Raw genomic sequence first — 19,592 nt, 5'->3', positions numbered from 1 at the left:
TGGATTCAGCTACTAGTATAGCAAACGGATTAGATGTTGCAAAACTTGCACATTTATTACTGTGATAATTTTGATTTTTTAATAAATGAAGAATATTTTTTGTGTGAGAATAGAGGCAGTCATATGTGTGTGACTTTTGCAAAATAGGCATCAATTTATCAGATTTTAACGACAATTTTTAACTCTGCACATAGGTGTAAAGCCCTAATATTCCATTGAAGCTTTAGTTGAAATTAGCAGAAGATGGTATTAGTGATTTAAAAACCTTTACCAGCCTTATATAATCAAGTTATAGTTCACATTTCAAGACGTCTGCTATCTTTTCATATAACAGTAACTGTTATCATAATTACTATTTTATTTCAATGATGCATTGGTATAAATTTACATATTGTTACAACTTCTGTTGCTAGTAGCTGCTGCCCTGTGCACATGTGGTTTCAAAACATAACTCAGGTTGAAATAAAATATTTTTTATACAGAAAGAGTTAAATAAAGTAACTTCGTTACAGAAAATAAGTATACCATATAAAATTGAAAAAAGTATGTGCAATATACTATACATGCATTTTATTATGTGTTTTGAATATTGTATTAACATTGGGAGCAGTTTCATTTTCCCCACATTATACATGATTTCTGCTTTGTAGAAAGTGTTAATTCTATTCTTAAAACTCCTTCTACTGGGTATTCTGAACCATTGTAGATTACAATCCGCATTTTAGCAATTAAAACATGAATTATTAATATATAGAATCAATCATCTGTACAACATCTTTTTTTAATAAATCATTCAAATTAAAAAGCAGAATACATAATATATAAAAAGTATGAACAACACCATTAATCCACTATGTATCAATTATTCAGTTGGTATTTTTCCTAGTTCAATAATTTTTACCAAAGTGCTCCCTGTAATCTACAGACCAAGGGGTTGTTTATAAACATGTGCGAATGGCAATAAATATCCCAGAACCACCAGACCATGTAACATGATCATTTTCAGCTGTAATAGCTTGACCTGAGATAAAGGTCGATCTCCAGGATTCAGGAGATGCTCAGTCCGCATTTTTGACACAGACCCTAGCTATTGTGCAATATCCTCATCCACAATTGGAGTCACTAAACACTCTAGTGACAGCTCCAGCTTCCTCAGATATGTTCAGCATCGAAATAGTTTAGCGCACTGTCTCCTGTGACAGCTCTTGTTTAGCCCACCATAGCAATGCTTGTCTGGATGAAAACTAGGCCAAGTTCGAATATGGGCAATTTAGGGTTAAAAACTAGGTCACTTGGTCATATCAAAGGTAAACCTTGTGTATGCAGTTGGGACTGCATTTTACACTGAATCTTCATATTTGATCAGAATGTTTGCCTGGATAAAATCTAGGTCAAGTTTGACCCCTATGTACGCAAATATAAACTGGTTTAAACAGAACTTGGAAATGTATCGTAAGGCATTTGTCTTTTAAATTTGAAACAACAAAGAACAGTGTTCATCTAAATTTAATTTGCAGTTTCAAAGCGGTAAGGCAGTAATAACAAATATCTCAGCATGTTCCAAGAAAGACCAAACGTTGCACTTTTGTGGTTGTCGATCTCTTTGTGATAGGCGCAGAATGAATTTCTGTTATAAAAACATAATCAAAAATACAAAACAAAACACAATTATTTTAAGCTGTAATTTTTAGTTATGCACGACATGTAAACTCTATGATACTCAATTCTTTGTATGATATGAACACAAACAACATGACTGAAGGCAAGCCGAACCACTCTCAGCAACATATCGACGTTTGATACAGACTGCCATGTTTTATATATGTTAATGGAACCAAGGTAACGATACAGACTGTCATGTATTATATATGTTATCGGAACCTAGGTAACGATACAGACTGCCATGTTTTATATATGTTACTGGAACCAAGGTAACGATACAGACTGTCATGTATTATATATGTTACCGGAACCTAGGTAAGGATATAAACTGTCACGTTTTATATATGTTACCGGAACCTAACTGCCACGTTTTTAGCTCACCTATCACATAGTGACAGGGTGAGCTTTTGTGATCACCCTTCGTCCGTCGTCCGTCCGTCCGTCCACAATTTGTCTGCACGATAGTGGTTTCATTTATGATTTTATTTTAACCAAACTTGCACACAACTTGTATCACCATAAGATCTTGGTTCCTTTCTTGAACTGGCCAGATCCCCTTATGGGTTCCAGAGTTATGGCCCCTGAAAGGGCCAAAATTAGCTATTTTGACCTTGTCTGCACAATAGCAGCTTTATTTATGATTGATTTTTACCAAACTTGCACACAACTTGTATCACCATAAGATCTTGTTTCCTTTTTTGAACTGGCCAGATCCCATTATGGGTTCCAGAGTTATGGCCCCTGAAAGGGCCAGAATTAGCTATTTTGACCTTGTCTGCACAATAGCAGCTTCATTTATGATTAGAATTTAATCAAATTTGCACAAAACTTGTGTCACCATACGATCTTGGTTCCTTTTTTGAACTGGCCAGATCCCCTAATTGGTTTCAGGGTTATGGCCCCTGAAAGGGCCAAAATTAGTTATTTTGACCTTGTTTGCGCAATAGCAGCTTCATTTATGATTTGATTTTAACCAAACTTGCACACAACTTGTATCACCACAAGATCTTGATTCCTTTCTTGAGCTGGCCAGATTCCATTATGGGTTCCAGAGTTATGGCCCCTGATAGGGCCAGAATTAGCTACTTTGACCTTGTCAGCACAATAGCAGCTTCATTTATGATTTGAATTTAATCAGACTTGCACAAAAACTTGTGTCACTATAAGATTGGTTCCTTTCATGAACTGGCCAGATCCCATAATGGATTCCAGAGTTATAGCCCCTGAAAGGGCCAGAATTAGCTATTTTGACTTTGTCTGCACAATAGCAGCTTCATTTATGATTTGATTTTAACCAAACTTGCACACAACTTGTATCACCATAAGATCTCGATTCCTTTTTATATGCCCTAAGAGACGTATTATGTTATCGCCTCCGTGTCCGTCTGTCTGTCTGTCTGTTGGTTAGCAATCTCCCTTCCACTCTGTGACTCTTGAAGGATTTCAAAGAAACCTGACACAAATATTCACTTCATCAAAATGATGTGCAGAGCGCATGTTTCGGATTGCTCACTTAAAGGTCAAGGTCACACTTAGGGGTCAAAGGTCATATGACTTTGTTTTGTGTGTATATTGCTCTGCATTTGTGTCACGTTTTATATATGTTACCGGAACCTAACTGCCACGTTTTATATACATTGTATCTTACCGGAACCTAGGTAACGATACAAACTGTCATGTTTTTTATATGTTACCAGAACCTAACTGCCACGTTTTTGTAAATCTTACTGAAACCTACCAAAACTAAAAAAAGCCCAATAAACACTGCCAATAAACGTCACTAAAACCATGATCCGCAAGCGTGTTGTTAATCCAATACACACCAGCAAATCCATGTTCCAATTTCACATGCAAAGGAACTAATGGATCACTAATTAACATAATTAAAGTGTCATTTAACAATACGCTAATGGAGCGCACAATAGATCGCTCAATGGAACGCATAATAGATCGTATATATAATGGATCGCATAATAGATCGTATAATGGATCGCTTAACGGAACGCATATATAATAATATAGATTGCTTATTAGATCGCTCAATGGAATGCGTTTCATCACACCGATATATTCCTAACTACAGGCTGTATTTAATTGAAACCATTCTGTTTTGGCAAATCGTTTTTGTGACTTGGGTGTGGCCTGGATTTGCAGGGATATGCAGTAACTGTTGAAAAGGCCTTTCTATTAAAATTATTCAAATACATGTATTAAATTGTTTCAATAATGTTAACTAATGATATATATATATGATTATATAGTTACAAATTTAGCAGTCATTCAACATTTTCATGGATTCAGTTTTATACAAATCATTTGATAAATCATGCAGCTAACAGAAATTCCATCTTTGTGAAATATGGATAGATAAAGAGAAACATACATTTATTAACTAGTTTCCATATAAGTAAGTATACAGGTCATTTGAATCAGCATTTTAAAAATTATTACGTTATATTAAAGAAATCTTTGTATTCTTACATTCACTTGTTTTATTGAAATCTAAAGAATCACAATGTAAAAATGTATTTATTTATACTGAATTGTAATTATTAAGAAAATACCTTTAGTTGCAAATCATAGAAAATAAATGAAATAGCAACCACCATTTTCTCTTTAATAAATCCATATCCTGTCCATCCTGTACACTTATTACCTTCAAAATGCGCTAATTTTTGTTCCCCTTTTTGTCCCCCAATATTATACCTTAGATGAGATTACATAACATAACCATAGCAGCTAGAAGATATGCTGTAATGGTAAATTGGATGGATTAAAACCATATGTTTCCTAATAAAAGAGGATAAAGCCTTCTGAATGGCTCTGTAAAGTTAATAACTGGCTTCAATATCGCGATCCATTTATTGGAACACGTTCCATTAGTGATCCATTGCAACCATTTCTTGATTGTTTTAATGGATCACTAATGGTCACAAACAGGTAAATAATTTCCTTTATATATTCTATATAAAACTGGTATTTTTAGCTCGACTATTCGAAGAATAAGTAGAGCTATCCTACTCACCACGGCGTCGGCGTCGGTGTCGGCGTCGGCGTCGGCGTCACACCTTGGTTAAGTTTTTCGTACCAGTCCACATTTTGACAAAGTCTTTTGAGATAAAGCTTTGAAACTTTCAACACTTGTTTACCATCATCATGGCCAGTTATAGGCAAGAGCACATAACTCCATCAAGGATTTTGGCTGAATTATGGCCCCTTTTGACTTAGAAATCATGGTCAATTTTTCGTACCAGTTCATATTTTGACAAAGTCTTTTAAGATAAAGCTTTGAAACTTTCAACACTTGTTTACCATCATCATGGCCAGTTATAGGCAAGAGTACATTACTCCATTAGGGATTTTGGCTGAATTATGGCCCCTTTCGACTTAGAAATCTTGGTTAAGTTTTTCATACCAGTTCATATTTAGACAAAGTCTTTTGAGATAAAGCTTTGAAACTTTCAACACTTGTTTACCATCACCATGTCCAGTTATAGGCAAGAGCACATAACTCCATCAAGGAATTTGGCTGAATTATGGCCCTTTTTGACTTAGAAATCTGGGTTAATATTTCGTACCAGTTCATATTTTGACAAAGTCTTTTGAGATAAAGCTTTGAAACTTTTAACACCTGTTTACCATCGCCATGTCCAGTTATAGGCAAGAGTATGTAACTCCATCAAGGATTTTGGCTGAATTATAGCCCTTTTTTGACTTAGAAATCTTGGTTAAGTTTTTCGTACCAGTTCATATTTTTTGTAAAGTGTTTGACATATGGCTTTGAAACTTTTATCACTTGTTTAGTATAATAGTCTCTATCTGTAGGAAAGAGAACATAACTCTGTCATCTATTTTGGCTGAATTATAGCCCTTTTTGGACTTTGAAATTGGTTCTGTTTTCATACAAGTCCATGTTTTGTCAAAACTATTTGACATATGGCTTTTAAACTTTGAACACTTGTTTATCATTATGATTTCCATCTGTAGGCAAGAGTACATAACTATTTTGACTGAATTATGGCCCTTTTTGGACTTTGAAATTGGCTCATATATTGTCATTTAGTGCAAGACTTATCGAAATCAAAGTAATACAGGAACATTGTTTGTCTAATCTATTTATTTCTTTTGTCTGAATATCGGTGGAAATATTTTGACCCCATTCTTCAATCAATTCTTCGAACAGTCGAGCGCGCTGTCATCAGACAGCTCTTGTTTAAAGAGCTGTCAAACATAGCCAGATCCATTTCAGAGAACAAATCCTTACCTCATTTTAAAGAGTTATGCTAAAACGGATATAAAATGAAGAGAAAAGTAGGGGTCATGTGTCTGCTAAGAGAGATATCTCTGGTCACATTTGCTTACTGTAAACTGATATCAAAATCACACTTCTGTGACCTGGAAGTATTACTCGTACTAAAATTGAGCTTCACTTCACCAAATACAATGTACAACCTGCTCTCCCATTTTTCTACCAAAATGTCAAAAATACTCCCACAATGAAATTTTAACAGAAACTAGCTTTAAGGGGACGCATACTTTGAAATTAGAAAAAAGTGGGTGGGGTATGATAAAATTTACCTGCAAAAAAGTACAAGGTTTCGGTACATGAAATGGATACTGTTTCAACTGTTATAAGTACACAAAGGATTGCTCACTAAAATAAAAATGAGAAAACTGAAACAAGAAAGTTATTGTTGAATTTCGTAAGACTTATTGTGTACACTCAAAGTCAACAATTTAGACTTTTTGGTGCGAAAATAATAGTGCTTCACCTTGTCCAAACATTTATCAATGTCCTACAGATTCTAATTTAAAGAAAGAATGTGAAATATGGTCACTGTCTTGCTTTTCATTTCACATAATAAGTTACATTATGTAAGCTAAAACAAATTATTTAGTTTGTTTACAAAGCAGTGCATAAGAAAAGATACGGTGGTCAAGGAATGCCACATTCCAAAACTAAAAGAGTATATTCCCCTTAATACATTAAACATTTATCGTTACAGAAGTCTAGTGGCTTACAATAAGGGCCTAGAAATGTTGCCATTATTAATTTTTAACTTGGTATTCATGAACTACAATGCACTTAAATATCAAAACACATTCAACAAACTTTTGAAAATGTATTGTCTTAAAAATCCCTAAAATAAGGTATGAAATTTGGTTGAGAGGTCCAATCAATGTGTATATGTGCAAAAGTAACATTCTAATCTTGTTCACAAAAGTTACTAATACACAGCAGGCATGTCAATGATCAAAACTGGACGAATATACAGTTATCCTCACTTTAATGTCATTTATAATTTGTCCTTGAATTCTCCACCATACTTTTCATAACTCTGTTTTCACGAGTTGCACGAGAATGCTGTCATTCACGTAAAAAATGGGATCAAATAAGTTGTAAATGCAATATCATCTAAACGTAATTAATGGATTACGCAGTTCAAGATAAACTTTATCTCATAACGTAACGAACATGTATAATGTTGTAACAACAACTTTACTTACACTGATTTAAGTAGCAGTCGGTTTATAAGTGACTTTATTGATTCATTTTGTGTTTTGTTATTGTTGTCAAAAAGTATAACGGAAGTGCCTCACAACTGAAGCGGAAACCAGTTTGATGCGCAAAGTAGTCCAATGTAAGTTATATTTTTTGACAAATGTCCACAGAAATTAATAATTTTCTAATATTAAAGACGAATATCTGAATAGGATTCATTATTTGATAAGAAATTATAATCATCGACATGTTTTTTTTAAAAATCGTACACGTGCTGACACCTAAGTTGTCTCCCGTTGTTTATTAGAGTTACCTTTCGTCCGGCGCAGTAATACATTTGCAGTGAATCGCCGAGAAGTCGTGGGAAAATTAAAAACCATGTAAATAAACTAAAATTAACCACCTTTTCAAGATGAATTTCAAGTGATCGCCATTATGCATTTAACCCGCCTGACCTGTGTAGCGTCTTATATATCTGTTCTAAGGTATTCATTGTGTAGAATGTCATGTTATGCCCTTGCAATGCTAATCCCACTCTGATTTTTTTTGTTTACATTTTTATCAATGAGAAATATGGCGTCCATCCCGAGCTGAAATGACGTGGCGTTAAATTTTTACATGTTTAAGCAAACCAGGTGTGTTAGAAAGAAAATCTCATCCCTTCAACATTATTTGGAACACTGTTATTGTAAAAAAACCTGTTTTTTCCTTATACAAAAGCTTAATATTTTGTGTTGAATGTACTTTCACAAAGACCTCTGTTTTCCTATTACATTCATAGTACCACATCCTTACCCACAAAATACTGAATATTACAGGTGTCCATCACTATTATATCAGTTTAGGAATATGTTTTTTATTTTCCCACCATCGATTTCTTGAATATGCACCCCTTCCGCATTTCTGTATGAACTGTGAATGTTGCAATATACGTCCCCTTAATTTAGATATCTGTTGCCATGAACCTCCTCGGTAGCCTAGTGGTAGAGCGTCCGCTTCGAGTGCGAGAGGTCGTGGGTCATACCAGAGACGTAAAAAATGGTACTAGCAGCTTCCTCGCTTGGCGCTCAGCATTAAGAGGGTAGTGCTAGGACTGGTCAGCCCGGTGTCGCAGTATAATGTGACTGGGTGGGTATCATGTCACGTGTCTACTGCCATTAACAAAACAGTGTGTATGTTATGGACTCTTATTAACAATCTCTTCAAATTTTTAGCTCGACTATTCGAAAAATAAGAGAGGATATCCTACTGGCCCCGGCGTCGGCGTTAGCGTTAGCGTGAGCGTCACAAATGTTAAAGTTTGCGTACCACCCCAAATATTCTCAAAGTCCATTGAGATATTGCTTTCATATTTTGCGTACTGGTTTACTATCATGACCCCATTCTTTTAATTTTGACTGAATTATGGCCCCTTTTCGACTTGGAATATGCTAATTGTAATGTTAGAGTTTGCGTACCACCCCAAATATTTTCAAAGTCAATTGAGATATTGCTTTCATATTTTGCATACGTGTTTACCATCATGGCCCCAGTCTGTTAAAAGGAGGAGGCAACCCTATCAAGCATTTTGACTGAATTGTGGCCCCTTTTCGACTTAGAATATGCTTATTGTAATGTTAAAGTTTTACTCATAGCTTACATTATACTATCGAGTACTGAGAATAGTCGAGCGCGCTGTCAGCTGACAGCTCTTGTTAATATATGGCACTTAAACGGCACAATATTACTGCTAAATTGGCTGTACTACAATATAACTACATGTACTCCAATGCAAGCTTATTCTAATCCTTTCTTTTGCAGCTGCTGAAAATCACTCTTCAATAGTCTTAAATAATTCACTAATAGAACACTAGGCACATCTTCCTCTTCATACCAGTCTGGAGAAATGTTTTTATTCTGATGACTGATCAGATAGCTTTTCTTGTCATTGTCCTCTTTGCAGATTTCTATTATATGCTCCGTTTCAATGAGCAGTTCAGTAAAAATCCTTTTCGCTGGTTATCCTTCCTGCCTATCTAGCCTGAATTTGAGAAGATTTTTTTTATCTTGTCTTCTACGTTCTGTTGTCAGTGTGCCATGCTTTATGTAGATATCTTCTGCAAGTGCCCTGGTAGCCTGCCAAGTGCACCATTCTGGCTTTGAAGATCCCCGTTGTACATAAAAATATGTTTTGCATGTTATGATGCGAATGCACAAGAGTTTATTGTGTATTTTTTCCCTTGATTCGGCTATGTCTGCTTGTTTGCTTGTGGATGGCTTGTCTTGCTGTTGTTGTTGCTGTTGATAATGTTGTGGTGGCTGCGGCTGCTGCTGTTGCTGCTGACCTTGTGTTTGCAGTTGTGGATGCAGCTGTACTGGTGACAGCTGCAAGTCCCGTGGTCTGACTGGTTAGTCCTGCTGCCCTTTTCCTCTTTCTTGCAGGTTTAGGTCTTCTCTGATCTCCTCAGGATCCAACTCAGCATCATTGTCTTCCTCTGGGAGGGGATTGGTGGGACGGTCCACTGGGTCGTAGTAGGGCTTCATCCTTTGTACGTCGACACGTGAATTTACTTCTTTGTTTGTTTGGCAGTTCCAGAACCTATATGTATCATTTGGGCACACCTGTACCACATAATTGGGTCTAACCCACTTCCTGTGCAAATTTGGTGCCTTTCCTGGTGGAACTTGTGAGCAATACAGCCACACCCTTTGTGCTGGTCTGAAGTTAATTTCATTCGCTGTCTTGTCATATTGTGATTTGTATCTCTCTTGTGCCCTGTCAACATTTTCCTTGGCAATTTTCCTTGTATCTTCCATGTTCTGAAGTATTCTACTCAAGAACACTTTATGGTCTTGTGCCATATGCTCAATGCAGTATCAGTTGGCATCCTCATTTCACAGCCAAAATACAGAAAATATGGTGAGTATTTACAGTCAAAACGGTAAAACATATATTAAACCAATTGATAAAGCAACAGTCCTCAATAGTCAATTTCAGTCTGTTTTCTCAAAACCAAAACCAATGAATCGAAAACAAGCCTGTGAATTTAAATTATTTAAAAAACGGAAACTATCAGGAAAGTAAAGGAACGTGTGATAGAAACATATCCTTCGATGGTGTTCTCAAACTACTGGCCCCGATCAACTATCTCCAAGATTGCTTAAAGAGTTATGTTATGAAGTAGCTCCATTCCTCACTAAAGTTTTTCAGGCTTCTTTACATACTGGCATTGTTCCGGATGACTGGAAAACAGCAGTTGTTGTACCAGCATACAAAAAGGTCCTAAATCTAAAGCTAGTTATTATCGACCTACCTCTTTAACATGCATTGCCTCAAAATTAATGGAGCACATTCTGGTTTCATATATCATGACTCATCTTGACTCCAGTAACCTACTTTCTCCATTCCAACATGGATTTCGTTCAAAAACACAGACGTGAGACTCAACTTTCATTCACTCAAGACATTTGTGACAATTTAGAAGCATGAAAACAAACTGATTTACTTGTAATGGATTTTTCAAAGGCATTCCATAAAGTTGACAATGGACTAATTTCATACAAACTTATGAAACTTGGAATAAACAAAAAAGCAATAGTATGGATCAAATCATTTCTTAGAAACAGACCTCAAACAGTAGCAGTAGAGGGTAGTAATTCAGATTCAGTGCAAATAATGTCAGGAGTCCCCCAAGGTTCTGTGCTGGGCCCTTCTCTTTTTGTATGCTATATAAACCCAGCCAGCATGACTATATCGGCCCGATATAGGTATAATGTCGGAATGTCGGCAAAATGTGCCGATGAAGTGCCGACGTCGGGCCGTTGTAGTGCCGCAAAATAGTAAAATCGATTGATCGACATCAATCGGTGTAACTATTTCGTACGTCGCATTGACATCGGGCCGATATTGGATTCTCTAATATAACTATATTTTTCAAAATATTATTGATAAACGTGAAAAAGTAAGCTAATTTAAGCCAAAATGATGTATACCATTATTAATCAAACTAGTTTCAAACAAAATTTGTAGACGGTATTTATCAAAATTTTATATTTAATAAAGGGAGGTAATAATGAAGATGCATTTTTATTTTTATGTAAAATGCTGCCATAAAAATATTTATATTTACAAAATAATGAAAATATTAATACGTTTAAAATTCTAATTGAACGATTCTAATAGTGTTAAGAATATACAGAAAGCTTACGTAACTGTATAAAACATGCAGTATATAGTTTTGGATTTTTTTATATCAATAAAATCAAATAAGCATCATACACTTCATGCGATACACAAGTTCTCAAGAAAATTATGAAAAAAATACTCTGAGAATTTATAAAGTGTATATTTTAAGAAAACTTTGATAAAGCACTACGTGTCACACTATTTCGCGACCACAATATGATCTGCCAATATCGGGCTGATATCGTTTCGATGTTGGCAAAATATCGTTTGCCAATATCAGACCAATGTCATTATGATATTAGCCCGATACCGTCTGCCGACATCGGGCCGACATCATCCCTATCTGCAGCCGAAATTGAAGCCGATATAGGGCCGTTATAGACAACGACGTCGGTTTGATATCGGGCCGATATAGAATACTGGCTTGGAACCACCTGCCCAACGCAGTTAAGAGAAGAGTCAGACTTTTTGCAGATGACACTATTGTTTACTTAACTATTGATTATTCATCTGACTCACAAAAATTACAAAAAAAAAAAATCTTAACATATTAGAAGACTAGGAAAATCAATGGTCTATAGAATTCATCCCTGACAAATGTAAGATTATTAGAAATTCAAAAAAGAAATAAACCATCAAATGTCCTGATAAACTTCATTACTCAGACTTAAAAGAAACAAAATATGCTTAATATCTTGGGGTTACCATCAGTGAAGATTTTAACTGAAAAAACAACAACATAATTATGGAAAATACATCATCTAAAGCAAGAAACACCCTTAAATTTATAAAAAGAAATGTTCGGAGAAATGATATTAATTTTAAAGAAACACCCTACAAAACTTACAGATTTTATTATGTTAGTACAATTTGGCTTCCATGGCAGAAAACTTTAGCGTATGAAATTGGACGGGTGCAAAGTGCTGCAGCTAGTTATGTTTTAAATGATTATTCCCAATTTAGCAGTGTCACGTCTATGCAAGAAATTTTCAAATGGCAAACACTAGATCAAAGAAGAAAACAAGCTTCATTAATCATGCTGTATAAAATCAGTAATAACCTCGTATTTGTAGACCATAACCATCTTACTCGGGCAAGAAATCACAACTACCTTATTCCTTTTTCACGAACACAATACCATATGAACTCTTTCTTTCCTATGACTATTCGTTACCGGAACAACTTGCCTTACAACATCAAGGCCAGTGAAAGCCTAGCAAGTTTCACTCTCAGTCTAAATACTTCATGCACTAATCCATCACGTCGTTTTTATTTTTAACATGGTATGTAGCAGTTTTACCTACAATGTTTTTATCATGTAACATAGGTTATTTCAATAGATTGTCCCCGACCTCCCAGATATAATCAGTAAATGATTGTTGGGAGTAGCACCGTAGAAATAGAAGTAGAAGTCAGTTTTATCATAACTCTTTAAAATGAAGTAAGGATTTGTTCTTTGAAATGGGTCTAGCTATGTCTGGTAGCTCATTAAAAATGTCAGTTTTATATAGAATAAATAGGGAAAACTATTTATGCTATTGAGACGAAGATCATGTTAGGGTAGCAGACCACAACTGACTGGCATTTCAGAACTATTTAGCCCCTATTATTCTTTTAATTTTTTCGTTAATATCTGCATGTATCTGTATCTGTAAATATACGACGCAGGATCAATTCTGGTAATATAAGACTTCGGGATGAGTGTCGTTCAGTAACGATGTGCTGATTTAAAGCTCTCAACTGTTTCTGCGCATGGGGTATTCTCTTTCAGTCTATTCCAATCCTGCACTGTCTAATAAAAATGAATGTTTGTATTGGTCTGAATTTGCGTTGTTTACTTTATAATAGTTTGAGTGGTTATAGATCTATTACAAAAAATTTCAACGATGTTTGAACTGTTGCTGTCACTTATAATTTTATAATATGTGATAGAACTTTTATGAAAACGGCTGAAGTTGTTGTTTGTTTTATATGAAACAAAGAAGGATTTGAATTACTGACCTTCAACAAAGAAAAAAAATTGTTAAATTTTGGCGTCGCCAGCCGTTTCTTTCCGCATAGTTACTTCCCTTAGAAAATATACGCCATTTGTATGTGAGAAATTCCAAGGCAGACTTTGGAGTAAGTTTACACAGTTTTTACCTTATCAGTTGAAAATTTATCTTTTGTTATTTTCAGTTATTGCTGTGTACAAAAATTTCATTCTAATATATTGTGTATAGTTAAAATAATTCGACATTGAGATTGTGTACGACCTAGACAAGCTAGCTTGCTATAGCAACAACCACCTCTTTTTGTTAATTTTGATTTACAGGAGTAAAATTATGTTTTTGGATTCTAATATTTTTATGGATGATAAATCAATTGTGTTTTTGAATGTAAATATTACCGATAAAGTTTTATGGATTGTTAAAGTCATGTCCTAGATTATGACACTGACAACTTTTTCAGGTTTTTGTGCAAAAGTTTCCCAGTTAATTGCATTTTTTCCGCTGCATGTATTTGATTTGTTTTAATATAACTTATTCATCCACTATAAAGGAACATTTCCCAAGTTTCTTTAGTGAGATTATGAAACCATTCAATGAAGAAATATGACAGAAAATTTAGCCCCATTCAAATACATGGTACTTTCACTTTGGAAAATAATAATAGTAAAAACTACGGAAGTGCTGACTGCAAATGTACTTTGCAGTTGATATCCATTCAGAGCCGTCAGGATTTTGTCTGCCGCATGCACGACTCCCATTTAAATCGGCAATCATTGTTCAATTTCACATCAGGAAACTAATAGAACGAAAGGTTTCTCTCTCTCTATCAAATGATTATTGGTGCATTCTGCAATATTATGTCATTAAAATGTTGGCATCTTTTTGTTTTTCCATTCAATCACTTTAAATTAATAAAAACAAGAACAACTGTGATACACACAATGCTTTCTCTTTACAAAATGGCGTCTACTTTCACCTCTCACTTGTTGCTACGCAACGTAATTGGTGAAGTGCCTGGATATCCGACCTGATCAATAATTTCTAATCTGCACAGTTTTAAGTCTTGAAAATCATACAGTAATTCAAATACCCTCCATGTAACATGATAAGATAGGTTTGAAAAATGAACACGAGAATTTCAATTTTTAGTGGACACATTTTTTGGAAATCCTGAACAAGGCTTTGCAAGAGTTATCTTTCCTATGGTTATTGCTACTTACTACATCATCATAGTACATTAGTTAGTGGCTGCTTTATAAATTGGCAGTGGCTACGATTATGGTACCGTAATCCTAGCCTCTGATTCTAGGATTATTGAAGTTCTGTATTCCTAGACAGCCCTGTGAGAATTGGCTAGGAGTACAGAAGTATTTAAGAGGCATCAAATGTATGTTAGTCTATGCATAAATGATGTTGTAAACTTACTTATTTCACTTAAAAATTGCAGAAACGAGATACTGCCACTGCCTTTTAAATTTGCTGGCAACTCAAATACATTAATGGAAATTGTTAAACACCGTGATATAAGTAGCATGTCCAGGGCTCACACTCCGAAAAATAATAGCCAACTTTTGAACCTAAGAAAAAGGCAGTGGCTAGGTAGCCGGTTCCAATTACCTAGACCTTTAATCTATGTAACCGGTTCCGGCTACCTAGACTAAAGGTCTAGGTAGCCAGCTCTATATATAATACATATCGTATATGAACATATAAGTATATGCTGCCTTAGAATAGAGTTTATTATTTTGTTCAAACAGACAATTAGAACCAATCAAGATTATTGATTAATAAACAAATTGGTGGAGAAATTACGTAATAATTAATTAATTAAAGATGCACATAGAGGTGCGAAAGTGATGACTACTAACAATTATCACTTTAAACAGGCACATAAAAGGATCAAACGCCGGTATGTTCAGAAGAACCGAATCATTTAATGTACGTTGATGCTCTCTGTTTTGTCCTTTTTATTAATAAACAGTTTGTTTAATTTTGTTTTAAGAATAAATCACGGTGTCTCAAATATGTTACAAATATGTTTTAACATAACAAAATGTCCGCCGATATGTTATGAGTGCGTAAATACAGTGAAATAAACAGGTAAAACAGAAATAATAAATAATAAGTCACAAGAAATGTAATTTATTAAATTAACATAATGATCTTTTATAATAGTTTATTATATCCGGTTACCTGAACTTACATGTTCATACATGTACAATACAATGTACGTAAATATAGAGCCGGCTACCTAGACCTTTAGCCTAGGTAGCAGGAACGGGCTATGTAGACTAAACGTCTAGGTAGCCAGAACCGGCTACCTAGCCACTGCCTATGAAAAAATAATAGCCAAACTGATGCAGACTTTTGCATGTAATGTTTATAATTAAAAAGAACAAATCTTAACTCAAATGTTTTTTTGATTGCTTTGAAAAGTTGTAAGCCCCAACAGGGGTGTGGGAATTAGGGATTCAGAGAATTACTTCATAATATTATGGTGGGCTTCCACTATAAATGTTTTCAAAGATTAGACCTTAAAATGCTACATTCTGATGGATTCTGAAAACATTTGCTGAACACATATTTAGCTTGTGTAAGGCAGCTTAAATAATTGATACTGTACGTCTGACATTGTTGACTGTGCAATGGCTCAAGCCCCATTCGTGCACACACAGAATGGGCACAGTTGAGTATCAATAATTTTTACACATTTTCTTTTTACATATCAAAAGTGTTTCCATAATTCTTTTAACCACAACTGCACTGGTTAAATTGCCCCAAAAGTACAAAATAATCAGGTCACGAAAATATGCGATATTTGGCACGCTATTGAATTGCAGCTTTTACAATTTGGTTTAAAAGTGTCGTCTGCCGACTATTGAGTTGAAGAAAATTTGCGTTGGAGTTTGAAAATGTTCTCAAAAAGTAGTCTGCCAGTTAAATGTGACTTAAATGCTAGATTAGTAAGATTGCATTCTGGTTATAATTGGTTTAATTCTCGTCTGCATTCTACCACCTTGGGCAATGTTATGGTTACACTCTACAAATTCAGTTCCTTATTTATTTCATATTAACAATAAAATATTCAGACCTAATTTTCAGCACTTTAAAGCATTTCAGTGATATGAAAACCGTATATGGTCATTTAGTATGACATGTCTTCTTGTAAAAAATAGAAAAATATTGACATGTTATGTTGTATATAAGAAAAATAATCTGTTCTGAGAAATATCACCCTCTAAAAATGCCCCCATGAAAACAGACGTTTAGCAATTACGAGTAGGCAGACATTTTTTGCAAAGAATGAAACTTATTCCAGGAAATTCACAATGAAAATGGTCTAGATCTTTTCTCAATAAATAAGCAATAAAAATAAGCCAAATATTTAACTGTCACCCCCTCATGTCACTCATTATACCAGATTTCATCCAAAGCATGGAACTACATTTTGGACTACTTCACATGTAACACTGAGTAGTCGCTTCCGGTTTGGTGTAATCTATCCTTATCGGCATAGTTGACACGTGTTTGGAATACACAAGGCAATAAACAGTCTGCTTTATCAATTTTTCTTTGCTAGCTGACCGCAGGTGGCATAATTATTCATGCAGCTATTAAATAAAATTATCGCCAGTCCATGTCGTCAAAATGAAAAAATATTCGCCATTTAAATAAAGTAATTGCAAATGGCGATAATGGCGACTGACAGCCTGAGCCCTGCATGTCCACGAAGAAAGAAAGTTTTGATATTCTTGAAATACACAGCATTACCTTATACCTGCCATAAATCGACAGCTATCCGGCAGTATTGACCTTGTTTTTCAGCCATGATATTTTATGATGCGTTGTTTTGATCCTTATCGACCAATCAGAAAAAGTGCATTTCACAACATTTACATTTCAATTTTTTGAGAATCTGTGGAAAACTGTACGCTGAATTCTCATTTTTTACGTCATTGTGAATTTAACAGAAATGAACGCGAAATTTGATGTATACTGTGTTGTTTTTTATTTAAAGCGTATGAACAATCTACAGAAAAAATTGTACCCATTTTGCAAGAAAGTTAATTTTTTCTTCCTTTTTTTCAGTAATATATGGAGTAAACTGAAGGATACAGTAGAAAACATACAGGAGAGAAACAGTTAAGATGCACGATTTGTGATAATCTGGAGAGACATATGAGAATACATACAGGAGAAAATGCTTTAAATGGTGTGTTGTTAAATAATACATTTTGTACAAGTAATGAGCTAAAAGTAAATATTTGAATCATACAGGAGAGAAATCCCTTAACTGCGATTGATATGACTGTACATTTTTTCATGTAACTGGAAACAGAATCTGAAGACACACACTGGAAAACATCTTGGGGGGAAAATGTTGAGCTGTAATTTTTGTAAGTATGTATGTAAAAATCGAATTCATCTGAAGAAGCACATAGCAGCACATACTCTAGACAAATGCTATAAATGTAATATTTGTGATTATTTGTGTGCTTTAAGAAGCTCTATGAAGAAACATTTAAAGAAACATACAGGAGAGAAGAGCTTCAAATGTGATGTTTGCGATTATGGGTGTCATGCTAGCAGTAATTTGAAGAGGCATATGGCAATACATACAGGAGAAAAACGCTTTAAATGTGATGTTTGTGATTATGCGAGTGCCTGTAGGAGTGATCTGAAGAAACATTTTGCAAAGCATACAGGAAAGAAGTCCTTTAAATGTGATCTTTGTGCTTATGTATGTCATTGTAGCAGTGACCTAAAAAAGCATAAGGCAATACATACTGGAAAGAAACTTTTTAAATGTGGTGTTTGTGATTATACATGTCACTTCGGAAGTGATCTGATGAGGCATATGAGTTATCATACTGGAGAAAAACGCGTTAAATGTGGTATTTGTGAGTATGTATGTCGCTACACAAGTGATCTTATGAGGCATATGGCAAATCATACAGGAGAGAAACGCTTTAAATGTGGTGTTTGTGATTATGCCTGTAATCAAAACTATTCTATGAAGAGGCATATGGCAAAACATACTGGAGAGACACGCTTTAAATGTGATGTTTGTGATTATGAGTGTTATGAAAAGTACTATTTGAGGAGGCATATGGCAATACACAGTGAAGAAAAAAGCTTTAAATGTGATGTTTGTGATTATGAGTGTCACAGTGGCAGTAATCTAAAGAGGCATATGGCAATACATACTGGAGAGAATTTATTTATATAACGTGGATAAATAAAATTTACCTTTTTACTTTCAACGTTGTGATTTTACACATGTAAAAGAGCTAGGGTAGAAATTTAAGCTTGATGTCTGTGATAATGCTTTTTAAAATTAAATACAGCAATGTATGTAGTGAATCCATTTGGATAAGATGTTTGTTTAATATGTGTGTACACGGTTACTGATAATATTGCAGTATTGGAATATACTTTTTACAAGTAGACACCGTCGTTTATATGACTGAAAAATTGTTGAAAAAGACGTTTAACCCGAACACGCACGCACGCACGCACACACACACACTATTTCCCACGACAGAGATGATTTAATGTATATATTATCTTGAATTTTAACAAGATCCTTAGCAATTGCTATATAACATTACTGTAATTTACAGAATATGATTTTTTGTTTGTGATGCTCATAGCTCAAAAATATATGTCCTAGAATAATGAATTCTTTTCATAAAATGTATGTTTAGGCTAAACCCCATTAACGCTGCAAACATTTGAATTATTGTCCCTTATTTGTGACAAATGTACCAATGGGGGGCACACCCTGTGTCCTACAGACACATTCTAGTTCTTTGAGATTCTGCTGTCATGACTATGCTTCATTTACATGAATATTAAGAAATAATGAATATTTTCAAAAAAATATCAGTCAAAACTGTGCAGGAGATTATATATGTAGTAAGTAAAGGAAGTTTGGTTTCGACCAGAAGATGACACGTATTGATTTTGATGTCAGTAGGTCAGAGATCAAGGTCAAATTTACCCAGAACAGTAGATATATTTTCGCCAAATACCTAGAGATTGCTTTGTTCTTAAATGGCATTTGGTACTGAGATCACTTACGACTGGTAAATAAGTCATAATTATGGCCCCCCTTCGAAGAAGGAGGGGTATATTAATTTGCAGATGGTGGTCGGTCAGTCGGTATGTAGACCAATCCGTTTTGGATGATAACTCAAGAACGCTTTGGCCTAGAATTATAAAAGTTAATAGGGAGGTTGTTCATCACCAGCAGATGGCCCTTATTGTT

At 34.8% G+C, this 19,592-nt stretch overlaps 1 protein-coding gene across 1 annotated transcript in view; it reads left to right on the top strand.

Moving 5' to 3' along the window:
• Positions 1-18,578, top strand: part of LOC123542861 (zinc finger protein 808-like) — a 33,333-nt gene extending 14,755 nt beyond the window's left edge. Inside the window, exon 3 of the mRNA XM_053532116.1 lies at positions 17,634-18,578. Within this exon, the coding sequence (XP_053388091.1) occupies positions 17,634-18,551 (918 nt within the window). The 3' untranslated portion in view covers positions 18,552-18,578. The remainder of the gene's footprint in view (positions 1-17,633) is intronic.
• Positions 18,579-19,592: the final 1,014 nt, after the last annotated feature.

This window comes from Mercenaria mercenaria, chromosome 19, assembly GCF_021730395.1.
Source record: "Mercenaria mercenaria strain notata chromosome 19, MADL_Memer_1, whole genome shotgun sequence".
In the NCBI taxonomy this organism is placed as follows: Eukaryota; Metazoa; Mollusca; class Bivalvia; order Venerida; family Veneridae; genus Mercenaria; species Mercenaria mercenaria.
The sequence above is the reverse complement of the archived record's forward strand: the minus strand, read 5'-3'. Positions and strand labels throughout refer to the sequence as shown.